Source organism: Hemibagrus wyckioides, linkage group LG22 (genome assembly GCF_019097595.1).
Source record: "Hemibagrus wyckioides isolate EC202008001 linkage group LG22, SWU_Hwy_1.0, whole genome shotgun sequence".
Classification (NCBI taxonomy): Eukaryota; Metazoa; Chordata; class Actinopteri; order Siluriformes; family Bagridae; genus Hemibagrus; species Hemibagrus wyckioides.
The window spans coordinates 8,522,384-8,537,664 of NC_080731.1; the positions used below are offsets into that span (position 1 = coordinate 8,522,384).

At 38.4% G+C, this 15,281-nt stretch overlaps 1 protein-coding gene across 4 annotated transcripts in view; it reads right to left on the reverse strand.

Moving 5' to 3' along the window:
• Positions 1 to 275: 275 nt before the first annotated feature.
• The window catches only part of bmp2k (BMP2 inducible kinase), a 41,017-nt gene continuing 26,011 nt past the window's right edge, over positions 276 to 15,281 (reverse strand). Inside the window, exons 7-16 of one of the 4 annotated variants that reach the window (XM_058374526.1) lie at positions 14,898 to 15,030; positions 14,412 to 14,515; positions 14,236 to 14,315; positions 13,912 to 14,060; positions 13,579 to 13,760; positions 10,813 to 10,911; positions 9,683 to 9,834; positions 9,440 to 9,594; positions 8,988 to 9,083; positions 276 to 3,438 (exon numbers count right to left, since the gene is read on the reverse strand). In XM_058374526.1, coding sequence (XP_058230509.1) covers positions 2,039 to 3,438; positions 8,988 to 9,083; positions 9,440 to 9,594; positions 9,683 to 9,834; positions 10,813 to 10,911; positions 13,579 to 13,760; positions 13,912 to 14,060; positions 14,236 to 14,315; positions 14,412 to 14,515; positions 14,898 to 15,030 — 2,550 coding nt within the window. In that variant the 3' untranslated portion in view covers positions 276 to 2,038. Of the gene's footprint in view, positions 3,439 to 8,987; positions 9,087 to 9,439; positions 9,595 to 9,682; positions 9,835 to 10,812; positions 10,915 to 13,578; positions 13,761 to 13,911; positions 14,061 to 14,235; positions 14,316 to 14,411; positions 14,516 to 14,897; positions 15,031 to 15,281 lie in introns of all 4 variants that reach the window. The other 3 variants (XM_058374525.1, XM_058374524.1, XM_058374523.1) reach the window with 3 other exon arrangements.

Sequence of the window (15,281 nt, forward strand, 5' to 3'; positions counted from 1 at the left end):
GTTCATCAGTAAAGGTATATCTGGGTCATTATGAATGACCGTAGGTGATGAGCTTATGCTTTTCAACAGTACTTTTATCATAGATGATGAGTCTGTTCCTCGAACAGAGGGGAACGTACAGGAATTTCTTCGGCAGCAAACTACCCAGTGGTATTTTAAATATCACACCAAAGATATGATGGAAGACTAGAAACAATTATTGAAAAATAATAAAATCTGTTAGGATTTACATTTGGAAAAGTCGAACCTTTATCATTTACTTAATTTTATTTGTAAAACCTGACTGTGAGACTCGAGAACATTTTAATGCAATGCAAAGTGTATGTTACATGAGGTTCATTGTAGCACTAAAATGCTGTGGTACAAAAATATTTCTGTCTTTTTTTTTTAAAGAGTGACAAGCTATAATAGACACTGGGACCTCAATTTTTTTTAAAAAATAGATTTTTCTTTTGTATTAATAAGCCGTCTGCCTTTTTACTGCAGAAATGTACTATTACAGCTTTGTAAATGTACCTTTTCCCCCCAATATTTGTTGTACTTTTAAAAAACTGTTTGTTTCTGTATTATAATGTACTTTTTCAGTAGGCATTAATAATAATAATAGTGCAAAATCCGGCGTAATTTATTTTCAGTGTATTGTTGAGACTCCTGTGATAGGTTCATTCTCAGAATAATAGCACAAGATTTGCTTTTTATATTGCGATTTCCTTTCTGAGGTCTTTTACTCAACCCTGCTGTCTTCAAAAGAATAGTTTTCGGAAAATTTACATTTTGGGCGAAGAGCTTAAGAAGGAGAGAGAATGATTTAAAGAGGAACAAAGATCGGATATAAGAACGAGAAATAAGAATTCAGTATTTTATTGCATTGTTAGAGAGCAGTGTAGCAAGACGAATCAAATAAGAAAAAATAAAAAGACAGTAAATATTGCAATGCTAGTTGATCAATTGATAAAAGAAGCTAAAAAAAATGTGGCTGTAGTCAGTGATGGTTTCCCAAGTGCTAGAAAAGTCTTTGTCCCATTTTTCTGTACTGCAAAACACCCTTTTTTTTCTCTCTTCATTTCCAGTTAAATTATGTTTAGATGCTTTTGTGTTAGTTGAATTTCTGAACAAAAGAACAAAAATACATTCAAAAAGTACAAACTACATGTCTTTTCCCTTTTTGACGAGGCCTGTCTGTGATTGTAGGTCGATTCCAAAAGTATGTATGTGTGCAGGACTGACATTCTGCTTGTTATTGGGTTCAGTATAACATCAGGCTTAATGTCTCTATCGTGTAAAACTTCACAATGAAACCCATCCCAGTCCAGGATTCTTTCAATGTTTTCTTGGGAAACTCTTTTTAAACAATGGCAACCATTTAAATGCACTTAAAAATGGTGCACTATGCATAGAGAATGGTACTGAAACGAAGAATGAAGAAGGCCTACACAGAAATGATTCCGTTAACACAAAGGCACCAAAAAACGGCCGTTTGTGCATTTGAGGTACAATAAAGCAGGGTGGAGCAATACCCATATAAGGCAATATGGTGTGAAACTGACCCATCAGGTAGGAAGCAACAACCTACACGAGGACCATTGATAATTTGGTGGTCTGTGATTGAGCACGCATGTAGATTTAATTCATTGCTAAATCTGGGCTCTAATAATAATAACATAATAATAAGGATATCGTCACCTTTTTGCTAATGTTTTCTTGGAGAACATTATGCAGCATAAACAGCTTCTCAGCAATCAGGTAATGCAAAAAAAAATCTTTAGAAAAAATCAATCCATACACAGATTCAAGTCAAGTTCAGGAAAAAAAAAAAAAAAAAAAAAGTTACTCCAATGTCAAGTTAGGTGTTAATAGTTTAAAAAGCTGTAAATCTGGATTTCAACCAAAACAAAGGCCTGTGATCTGTTGGGCCACAGCCCGAGATCGCACCACACAGCTGCCATCTGTTAGGTAAATTTCAAAGAGTCTTTTTGACTTTGCATAATGTAGCAGCATTTGTGCAAGTGCACTCTGCGTGTGCCGGAAGACAAGACATTTACTGCTTTGAGGGAAACGGTGCAGCTCCAAAGGGGTCAAAATCCATTGGTGGCGGCTGCTGAGGCCTGCTATGGACCACCATTTCGGTGAAGGGCACAGCCCCAAAGTCATCCATCTTGTTCCCATCGAACGCTGCCTGCAGAGAGCCAGTCCGAGATCTGCTATTGGTTGAGCTGACATCGCTTTTGTTGTCCCCCATGCCTGGGTGCTGTCCATGCCGAACACCGTCTTGTGGATGGAAAGGCTTGGCGCCAAAGGGATCCAACATAGCATCTTCAGAAGGCAAAGATGCCCCTTTCTCTTTCACTTCTCCCATGCTGATGCTGATGTTCTCTTTGGAGGCACTAAGGAACTCATTGCTACTTTGCGAATCCCTTCTTCCCACTTTCTTGTGCCGCCGTGCACGCTCTGGGGTACGGAAGCTGGGCTTGTTGCTTTTCCGGCCACTTGTTGGGGTACTGTGGTGGCGCTTTCCATTACCACTGCTGGCCTCCTGTTTGGTGCGCCTCTGGCGGGAGGAGAGTTTCTGAAGGCTTCGCTGCTTTAGTTTCTGTTGCTGTGGGCTTTGGGCCTCCTCAGAAGGCACTGGGCCAAAAATGTCTTCCTGGCTTCTGGAGATGGGCATGGTGTGGCTGGGTTGGAAGGGCAAGAAGCCAAAAACATCTACACTTGCTGGAGAGATTGGGGGTGTCTGTCCAGTGGGAGCATCACTGCTCCTGCTCGACTTGGAAAGATTCCTGTTAAAGGGAGCTTTGGTGAACACATCAAACTCTTCTGTGGTATTTTCCTGACTTGCCTGTCTGAAAGGGGCCTTTGCGAAGACATCTATGCTCTCTGGTGGCGTTCTGGGCTGACTACCACCGATGAAGGGCACTGCGCCAAATACGTCCACTTCACTTGCACTGGTCGTGGCAACACTGGGCGAGTCCGGAGGGGTGATTAGATTGGTTCCAGGTTCGCCTCTTGCACTTTCCTTAGAAACTTTGTCTCCTGGCAGTCTCTTGGTAGTAACTTTTGCTTTCCTCTGGTCACATTCAGAGTCAGAGCTGTGCTTGTCCTCCTCTTCCTCAACTTCTTCCTCAGAGTCCATAAGCAGTGGCCTCTGGCCAAGGTTCTCAGGCTCAGTGTCTTCAGGCTCACTGTTGAGGCCTTCTTCTTCCTCCCCCTCTTCATCTTCACTGCTTTTGGGTGAGGGAGGATCTGACTCAAAGTCACTCTCTGACTCTTCCCCTGTTTTATGAGGCAGTGAGCCAGAGGAGCTGGTTTTTTTCACAGGCTTTTGTTCCCTAGTAACTGGCGGCTGGACATCATCATCTTCATGAGCAGATAGTACATCAGGGGCAACTCCAGAGGCAGAACCAGATTCTGTGTTTTGTTGCTCTGTTTGAAGACCAGGTCCTGATAGAGACAAGACAGAAAAGAAAATAGATCATATGTAAATTCTATTCAATTTCACACATGGCACACAGAAATCTGGATAGATCTGAAGAGAAATCTAGATTAATAAGAATAAGAAAGCATGAAGCAAAGCTGCCTGAGATGACCTTTGGAGGAAACCTTGTGGAACCCATCCCCTTTTGTGTTCAATATAAGCTTGGCAAAAATGAGTACTTTTCATCTTCTAAATGTGGGACATGGGCCATGTCTTTATATGAAAGCAGGTCTAAACAAAACAACAACCAAAGCAACTATTAGATATCAAGTCAACAATCTGCAAAAATGATGCTTTTTAATTCCATGTCAAAATCTCTTCATTCATATTGCATTGTTTTACACCAACTAGCCAGGGCATTAAAACCACTGACAGATGAAGTGAATAACATTGTTACAATGGCACCTGTGAACAGAGGTCAAAGTCAACACAAGCATAAGGAACTGATGCTCTGGGCTGGAATTCCTTGGGTTCTGGCATTCATGTGGAGGTCACTTTGACACACAAACATTACTGCAGACCAAATCCACTTGTACATGGCAGCAGTATTTCCCTATTGGTATACCCTAACACCTTTTCTTCTTTCTGACATTTGATAACATTAACTGTAAGTCTTGACCTGTATCTTTCTGATTTTATGCATTGTACTCCTGCCACATGATTGGATAACTACATAACTAAGCAGATGTTCCTATTAAAATGCACAGTGAATGCATATATAATGTCACAAATATTGTAAATCCTCATATACGGTGCTCACACACACAACTACTGAGCCATTTTGTACCACTTCTTTCTCATTTCTGCTCCTCAGTATAGCTGGTCAGAGCCATACCTCATGCTGTGCAGGCAGATCTGCAAATCTGTTACCGACTAAACTCTCCAAACTGGCAAGACTAGACAAAGGGTTAGCCAAACATAGTGTTATCTGTGAGTAAGTTTAGAAAGGGGGGTGAGCTAGAGGGGATAAAGTGAAAAAGTAATAGCGAGGGTAAAATTTTATTTTATTTTAAAGAACAGTTGGTGTTAAGGCATGGCAGACGTCGAATACAACATCTGCTTAACCTGCACTGCTGAGATTACAACCTTTTTATTACAGTGAAATTTCCAGAACACAGGTACCTCAAGGGCTGGGCAAGTTTAATCACATGAAATCTAAAGCTGAACATTTATTGCGCGATGTTCTTTTGCAGGGACATAAGATTACACTACGATGACCACCCGTGTATTACACGTGGCTGTTTATCCGAGGTCAGCAGATGCTCAACTGTTGTCTGTGCCCATGTTATATGAAAATAAATAATTAATAATGGAGTCAGACCTTGCTTTCATCGGACATGTGCATGTACACTGAAGTGCCTCTATATACCTGTGGATTGTAAACTGTATTTATATATTTAGACTGGCTAATGGAGATTATTTATATAACTACAAAAAAAATATTATATATATATATATATATATATATATATATATATATATATATATATATATATATATATATATATATATATATATATATATATATATATCCTGTTCATACTTGTATGATCTTATTTTCAACCCTTGGTAAGCAATAAAACATGGTGGGGCATGCACTAATTGGAAAATAATTAGTGACTTGGTCGCTGGATATGAACTCTTGCCACCCTGAAAGTTTTAAACCAATAATAGCATGTCCCAAAAATGTTTTATTCCTCTTATACCACAGCGGTTTATTTTCCACAACTGAATTTATTAACTGTGGAAACATACAGTTTAACTGATTATACTTATATTTAACATTGCTATAATGCCCACAAACATTCACACTCACTCTCCAGGATCTGCTTTCTCTCCCTCTTAGCAAAAAAAAAAGATTATGGTTAAATTACTGCTAGTGAAATTTACTGTTAAAAGGGCTGACCCAGAAGAATCCTTCCGTAAATGCTAAATAAACATTTCAGAGAAAGCTGAAATCATCATATCAGTGCTAAGGCGTTGATCTAAACCGGTTTTAAAACATCCCTGTGAATGTGCTGCTATAGAATTTACCAAAGAGACATGAACTTATTAGGACGAGCACATGAAAATAAATCTAACAATCCAGATCTGCAAATTCAACAGTGCTGTGGCATAAATGTCCAGCATTATTTATATACATATATATTATTCATGTTATATACTGTGAGAGATAAAGACAGCCATGCTCATCCTAGGACAAACATCTCGATTATGTGGTATAGAGTTCAGACCAGAAGACACCGGAATCTTTATAACAAAATCAACAAAAGTGCATATTGCTTTTGGATAGATTTTTATTCATCATTAGCAGTTTGTAAAGAAATACATCGTTATACATTATGATACATGAGCATTTACATTTCTGTCTTATAAGAACAGAACACTCTGAACATCTTATTCAACTATGCTTTATATATATATATATATATATATATATATATATATATATATATATATATATATATATATATATATATATATATATATATATATATATATATATATGAAAAGCCTATTGACCTATATTTCTGCTATAGTTTTATAAATATTTGGCCTAGGAAGCATCTCGGACTCCCAAAAGCACCACAGCACATTAACCTTAGATGGCAGAATGGGTGCGTTACATTAATTCCACCATCATGACTGTTGGTGTGCTACAACAATTTAAGGAATTATAGCCACTCTGTACCAACAAAAATCGTCTAACACTGGAAGCTGAGTGGCTACAATAAACTAAACCCTTAGGCTAATCTACACCCTTATTTTCAGAGACAACATGAGGATATATCGATCAGCGTTAACACCTAGTAATGGAGGAAGTCTACAAAACAGCCCTTTTACAATCTAAAGTTCCGTTTTAACTAACCATGGCCACGTACCTTTTTTGTTCTTATGTGCATGCATGTATCTAAGTGTAAACTATGGCTCAGAACTGATGGTTGTTTTTACCAACTTTCAAAATGGAGTTCCACTGAACCAAGAGGTCTCTGAGAATGGCTGTCTTTATCTAATACAACATCAGATAGTAGACAGGCAATTAATAAAACTAAAATGTACCTGTCATGTTCTGATGCTGGTCAGAACTGAAGTAAACAATGAGATGAATGAAGAATAATTATAAAAATAAAAAAACATAAGAAAATCAAGAACATGGACTGTCTAAATTTTCATCAACTTACCTTTGGTTAAACAAAAGACAAAGCGAAGAGGTGATGTGTGTACTAGTTTCTGCACACAGCTTATATCTAGCATGGGTTTTCAAATACAGAATCCCTGAAACGATTTAATCCAAGAGTAACCTTAATCTGTGCTCAGAAAACCAGCCACTGTAAGCTTATTAATTACTACATCTTTGTAAGTCAAAAAATTAAATAAATACGGGACGCTTACCAGCCACTTTATCAGGAACTCATTCATGCAATTATCTAATCAGCCAATCGTGAGGCAGCAGCACAATGCAGATTCAGGTCATGCGCATGTTCACATCAGATATCAGAATAGGGAAAATGTGACTGGGACCGTAGCATGATTGTGAAGGTCATCCAGCACCAACAAACTGCTTATCAGGGATTTTCTCACACAACCATCTTTAGTCACTAGTCACAGATCTACACAGATTTCAAGCCAACAAGAAGGCTATATTAACATAAATAATAACAGAGGAAAAGCATGTCGGCTGAACCTTGGGACAGACGGATTACAACAGATGATGGACCACATCTGATTCCACGCCCCTGTAGCCATATATTCCTGTACTTGGCTTACACGAACAGTGTGGTCTTCTACTACTGTATCATCATCTCCATGATCTTATGCTGCTGGTACATGATTGGCTGACAACTGCATGAATGTGCAGGTTTTCCTATTGAAGTGGTCGGTAAGTGAATGTTTGTGTGTATACACCAATTTAGCAGATTAGGTATTCCCCCTATGCAGTAATTAATAAAACACCACCTCAGTATTTGGTCACACTAGTGAGAAATTTTGTCCTTTGTTGAATGAGAAAGCAGCAATGAAATATAGTATGTGTATGATTTGTTGGGTTTTTTTTGTTATTGTAACAAAAAGTCCATACATTCTCAGACACAGCCTGGTTCTATGGCACAAAGTAACAAGTGAACAAGAAAAAGTGAATGCACACAAACATAGGCTACATTAGCAATGCATCACATTCAGAGACGGGGAGGAAAAAAAAAAAAGAAAAGAAAAGAAAAGAAAATTAAGGACTGTGCACATTTAGATCCTACACAGATCCAACAGTCCTCTGATTATGTTTCTAAACTCATCCTAACTTAATGAATCTGCCAGCGTTCCATAAATTGGCAACGCAAAGTATCTTCACAGTTAAAAAAAAAAAAAAAAAAAGAAAAAAAAAAAAAAAGGGATAAGGCTCAATGAGGGAATCAAAGCCAATTTTAACACTGGAGAGAAACTTGTGATTAACTCCATGCAAAATTGGCATGTTAAGGACAAGTAAACACAGTGGCTATGAAGATCCCTGGAAATGTTTCATTAAGTGAGATCCATGAGTGTGTACCTGAGAAATCCTGGCTTTCGCCACAATTATCAACATGAAGTTAAAAAAAAAAAAAAATGTTACTAATTGAGACACAAAATATGTAGCTTTTAATATAAGTGAAAAACAGTTTGCTCAAGAATTAAGAGGACTATTCTTTCATGCCAAACTGATGCAATTTAGTGTAAAATTGCCAAAATGAATGAATCCAACATTTTTATTAGCAGCACTTTATATTAGTGAATTCTAATGAATCTAGTCGCACTTCACCATCATATAAAGTTACTTGTGGCTGAAAAATTTATGCTTTCCCAAAACACGCTCCTTTTAACTTCTCGGTAATAAAAATGAGATTTTAAACCTACGTCCTACACACAGATTATAGGCCCATGATATTCTGCTTCAATAAAATTCGGACACTTTTGGTACACAGCTAAATTGTTTAGTGATGTTTTTTTTTTGTTAACGATAATTAAGTATTTTGTCCTATAACAGTAAAGTGCAGAAGCCTTCCCAACAAATGTTATAAAGGCAAAGGCAAGCTAAAAAAAAAAAAGCATGGAGGCAGTACACTGCCCATTGGCTTCAGTTTAAAACAAATAGAGCATGGTCCTTTTTCTGTAGAACACACACACAAAAAAAAAAAATATTGGTACTACAAACCGTGATGCTGTCTGCGCCTCAGAGTATAAAAAGAGATGTCTATAGTGTACACATTTTTGCAGTCTGCGAAGGCTATTCCTATTGCTATTTAACATTTTCCTACATATCATGCCTATCGGGGCCTGGCGTGCTTATCTTACTCATCAACCCATCTCTGTACTTTAGGGACTTCCGATCTCGCCTCACTCCAGGGTCCGGGAGTGACTTGGTGTAAATCCGGAGAGTAGGAGCAGAAAGGTGCAGTGGTAAGTTGAGGAGACGGACAGCATATAAGCAGAACGGGACAATAAGAGGGTCAGAGTCTTTATTTGGGGCATAGCCGCTAAAACTTGCCTGCGTTGGCCACAAAGGGCACAGAGCCGAACGGGTCCTCTGGCAGCAGCGTTGTGCCACCAGCCTGCAAGCTTGCCGCTTTCTCCACTTGTTTATCTGCTGGAGAGGAACAGAGAGCGTTATTTACAGCACAGGACAAACAATGAAACAAAATGATTCAAAGAACAATGAGTAACAGATGACAAATCAGGAAGACAAGGAGGAACAAAATGTGCGCTAAACCAATGCAGATATGAAAAAATAATAAACTGTAGTGAAAATACAGCCTATATAGCCTTTCACAGATCCTTTGTCTATCCTAAACAATCTTGTATATGCTTATATAGACAAGTGATTTGTGAAAGAACTATACTGAAAGTGCCACTTTTCTTGAGCAATATTGCAATTTATTCCAATGGTAAAATGCATAGCTCTTATGTACACCGAAAATAAGATTAGTTTGTAACACTTGCTTGCTCTAAGAAGGTCAAACTCTCTATCCAATAGCTCCTCTTCAGTGAGCTTAGAGAAGTTGTCCTCTCCGAACGGGTTCCAGCGAGACATGTCAGGAGGGTTACTGACAAGTTGAAGAGACGGACTGACCAACTCTGAACTAGGCACGGTCATTCTGCAATCAACAAGCAGAGAAAAATCATTTATTTACCAAAACCTTGGTACAGATAAAGGACAGTGGTGGAAGCAGGTGAAGGCTCTACCTGCTGTTGCTGAAAGGAGCATCCACAGGTGAAGGTCCAGCAGGGTTGTAGGTGTTCAGTGATGCATGAAACTCTAGTGGGGAAAAGTAGGGGACTTGCTGTGTTGGCACACACTGCTGTTGGCCAGCAAATGCCTGCTGATACTGATGGATCTGTTATTGAGGAAAAAGAGGGCCGTAATATGAGCATAATGGACTATAATGGCAGAGATGGGAATGTGGGACTCTGTTTGACCTACTGAGGACGCACAGATGCACACAAACACACTGACAAGGACAGTGTAAGATGCACTTTAAAGTGGTAATCAGTCACATTTTCTTCCAATACTCTTTTTTATTCCAAATCAGTCTTTTTCCATTACTTTTTTAAATACTCTTAAATCTTAAACAGCCCACAAATCACAAATGCATGGTGTCAAAAAGAAAAAGTAGACCAGTCACTTTTTTTTTCCCGACTCAAAGTGACCGTTCAGGACATGAAGACACTGAGAGTGTGATAGATAACCGCTTAGATTTCCCCACAGTGTAATTGCTTCATATGTTACGATTTAACACAGAGAATCGGTCGATTTCACCCCCCATTCAATCCCCTGATGGCTTTGCATGGAGCAGATTGCAGCTGAAATTAAACAGATGGTAACCATTCGGTGGAAAATGAGCTAAAAATTGTGCCGCCTTAACATTATGTATTTAGAGGAAGCCTGGTTGCGTCGCCTTCGTGTTTAGCGTAAATACGTTTCTGGAGGAATTACTGATGGATGCGACCGACTGGCATCTACTTGGACTCAGCAACCGTTTGGCACAAAGAGCTTTTGCATGGCGTACAGACGGCCAAATTAGTATTCGAGGCAGAGCGGTGCCATCCAACTGGACTTTTCTTAAGTGAATAATATCTGCATACATTCACATGTTGGTGTTTCAACTCAGTGCATGGCTCATGACGGTGCTCTACAGAGAGGTACTGAACTCCAGTCATCCACAACCATGCATTGATTTTAAACAGACGCTTTAGAAAAAAAGACTGATTATATTATTAAGAATATTAGATTAGTTTATGTTATATAGTGGCTTTTTCTTTTAAAAGGAGTGAATGAATGTCTCATGCTGCTTTGTGAATGTGTGAGTACTTACCAGAGCTGCATAATGCTGCTGCTGCTGCGGTTGATACATGGACTGCTGCATCAGCATCTGTTGGTGAAGCATATGCTGCTGTTGCTGCATGGCCTGATACTGCTAAGAGAGACGACCAAAGGAAGCACAAAGACATTTTAAATATTCCTCTTTAAGGAAAGTCTTATACAGCTATGAATTAATATTTATGCATTAGAGTATTTAGAGAAATCAGGTACTGAATTCCAATTACTTAAATCTTAAGTAATCTGAAAACTAGTTACAGCAGTCACAAAAACTTCTACTACACAAATCTCTTGACCTTAATTACCGACACTAACGTGGGAATAACAAAAGCACGTTGTTTCTATAAATAAAAAGCGGAACCTACCAGGGTTAGGCCCTGTTTAGCTAATTCTGAACACATGTCCTGGTCACAACCGGACGAGAAGAGAAAACTGCTTTTGAGCAGTCGTAAAACAGATGTGTTAGGCCATCTATCCCATTAAGAGAGTAATACACAATTAACCAGCTGACCACCTGCTGTGCTCCCCAGTACAGTCTGTCTGGTCTTCATTCAAACACACGGCCCATACTGCCATCTGTCTGTGTGTGACTGAAATAACTAAAACTAGAACTCTGCCAGAGTCAATAATCCCACACTAAATCAATTAACATGGGGGGCATTCCACGAAGCAAGCTAATAAAATGAAAACTTATCTGAAATAGCCTTGCCTAACAGTCAACTCTTAGGTACAGTCTGTTTCCACTAATTCAAGACAGAATGTACTAATCGAAGTTCAATGGGGTAATACAGAATAACCAAACCACCGGTTGTGATTCTCTTCGACTAATGAAGCAACAATTTTCACCTTTAGATGAAATGAACTGGGTAGTTGGTCAATCTGTGGCAGTATTATATTATAGGACTGTTAATGCATGCAAATAATACATATTTTATGCCTAGTAACCTCAAACATATTTGTGCAGATACAGTGTATGAAAAAAGTAGTTCTTATAACATAGTCTATCATTTAGGGTTCATGTATAACTGAAAGTTATGGAAAAAATAATAAACTTTTGTTTCTGTTATATACAATGACAAACTAAAACAAAAAATGAAATAATCAAGCATCAACGATCTCTATTGTACTTTTCCATCCATTTATGAGCTAAATATATGGTTAAAAGAATCACATTACAAAAAGATAAGTGTAATATTGCACGGAGGGAATAATTTGTGCATTGGAGACAATGTGATGCTAGAACATTTCCGGGGCCCTTCGTTCCAGTGAAGGTAAATTGCTTTGCTACAGAATACAGACATGACAAGTACTCTTGTGGCAACAGTTTGGTGAAGAACCACATATAAGTGTAATTGTTCAATGTTCACCTACTTTTTTGCCATATAGTGTATATAGAAAAATACTTGCAGAAGCATGTAACTGAAAATACAGAAGAAGAATTATGGCATGATTCAGGTTACACTGTATGGACTGTGCACTGGCACTCTCAAAAACGGACAAACGATTTAGTACCGTTGCCTTTCCCTGGCGTTTTTGTTAATTTCCTGATAAAAACATATTACTAAAGTCAAAATAATGAATACAGATCAAGTCTACTGCCTTCGTCAACTGAAATAAAGAGGATCGTACGGGATCAGAAACCATAAAATCTCTAATTTACATTCATATACTACACTTAACAGGCATTTACAAAGAAAATAGCTATATAGTGTATGACATGTATATGGTATTTTTGTCTATACACACTTGCTAAAAAGTGCTTTAAAAATGTCCGTTTATCAACAGTATCATTCTGAAAGTTATACTGTATAGACACATATGCTATATTTACAAATAATAAGAACTAGTTGGTGATTAGCACACTCTGCAGATATGGCCATGTGTGAAAAATCACAGATCATAACATATATTTTGAATAATTGCCAGAGAAATTAAGAGAGAGTTTTCCATGTATTCTGGTATACCGTATGGAACACAAGCTTATTTATAATCTTGATGTTGCTTTCCATGCTAAAAATAAGTGCACTCGTGTTGTTTAGTTGCAAGATCAGGAGCATGTCTGCTAATGATTCCAAAATGCAAACTTGTACAGAAGTTTAGAAGGTTGTTGGACTTAAGGTTGTTAAATGTAATACTCAGAACTGCAGACCGATTTAGATCAGTTATGCTGCATTTGTAGACAAGACTGTATTAGAACAGTCTGTTATACTGTATGAAATAACTGTATTAGCTAGCCCAACAAGCAAGTGAATGGTCCAGAAAAAGCTAAAAAATTGGTAGATAAATTTAAAAGTACAAAGAGCCATTTTACAAACAAGGTAAGGAAAACTGTGGGTATCGCCCTATATATCCTGATAATGTCTTTGACGTAGCATATGGTGGTTAACATTTTAGCCGTGAACTCTGGTGTCCCCTTTATGCACTTCAGTAAAATGTCATGACTGCTTTCTTTATTTTCGACATGCTATAAATAGAACACTGATGTGCTTTTAAAGTTATAATATATTAGTTACATGCTGAACTCCTCAGTATTTAAGTACTAACAGTAGTTCTTATCAATGTTCAGGTTGATCCTCAGTTGTATGTAGTTTAGTTTCTAGTCAGATTCAGGAACATAAGCAGTCGACACCTATTATACCTTCTAGCAACTACTATAAGCCTATGGTCCAGACATGTAATCGGCTTGTCTTGGGTCCCCAGGCTACTGCTTTGTCCTGCCCTGCAATACCGTGTTATACCAACAAAAACCCTTGATGATTACCTGAATGTACTGCATCTGCTGTGGACTGACTTGTTGCTGCTGGTGCAGGTTGTGTTGTTGTTGTTGTTGTTGATGATGGAATTGTTGGAGTCTGAGGTCCCCAGGCTGCAGCTGCTGTAACACTCGATTGTGCTGATTGCTGCTCTGCATCTGCACAGCTGCTTGCTGCCCGTTTCCTTGGGCTAATGCAGGCACAGACAACAACACACAAATTGTGAATCCAATGCTAAATATTGTCCTTAATTCACCTGCTGTGAAAAAATATGGAACTCTAGTATACAGTGGAACAATATGGACCGAGTACGGGTACTGGACAAAAGAATAAAGACGTACGTTTCTGGCCGTTGCTGACTGTTCCGGGTGGGGCGCTCATTTTCACAGGAGTTACAGAGTTGGGCAGTGGCAGTACATTGCTGTTGGCTGCTTTTGGCCTTTGCCTTGGAGCAATGGAGGTTTCCGTAGGGCCAACAGAATCTGTTATTCTGAAGAAAAGAATAATCATACACAAACTCAGCACAAAACAGATGATAAAACAAGCACTTCTGGCATTTAACAGAACTACAGAATCTCTGTGTTTTTGTCTTGAGTTCCAAACTATTTTGGAACAAAATGCACATAATTCATTAAGATAAAATTATAGTGTACTTTTTTGAATACCTGGCTTTTGTCTGGCTCTTCTTAGCAGCGATGTCACTGGCCGTTAGTGGCTCTGGCAGTGAGGTGGGAATGGGGGAATTCTGCACAACAGAACCCAAATATTTACCAAGTCATTACATAAAGCAATCATGAAATTCTGAATATAATGTCTGTATAGTGTAAATGACAGAACCCACAAATAGATTTGGCACTGGACACTCCCTTCCAGCTAGTCTAAAGGCAAAGTAAGAGACTTGATAGATGTCTGGTCTTTTCTCTGGATCAGGCTCCAACATGTATCCTACAATTGTCAGAAACAAAACACCACCATTTAGAAAGAGCTGACGACTGTATCTGCTCTGTTTGTTTTTACTTTTGCATTGATCTCATATTTTGAAAAATATTACATTTTACAATTTTATATATTATCTGTATCTAGCTTAAGTAAACATGAATGGAAGGATTTGTGAATGAATTTTTACCATAAAAAAACTACAATGTAAGATAACTACCAGGAGATGGCAGTGCAACAAAAGCAAATGTCTAACTGAAGGCTGATCCCCATCACTGGAACATCTGTTTTAATGCAGAACCTTCAATTTGCCAGATGTGGAATTAATGAGTTGCAGATCAGCAGATCTGCATGAACAGATATAGTTTGATGGACAGTGCAAGGAACTTACTGATTAAACAGTGCAGTTTGGAAGAAAACTTTGAGCTATCTGGAACGCTGAAGATTCCATCACATATGGCGACCTGACTCTCCCCAAATGGAAGTGTGAAGAAACACAGCTTGTACAACAAGCATCCAAGTGCCTAAGAGAGGTAGAGAAAGTGAAATGTAAACTCATTCATAATTGCACCAAAACAAACAAGGGAGCAAACATCAAACTGCACACTGATCGCCATGTAAGGAAACAAACAAGCTCCCGTCAACATTGTGGATGCACTTGTACACAATTCTTTCTATTTTTAACACAAGACAACAACTGTCAGGAAACACTAACACATTTCCTCTACTTATCTATGCCTGCTTTGACATGACTAACATAAAGCTGAGGTAGTGA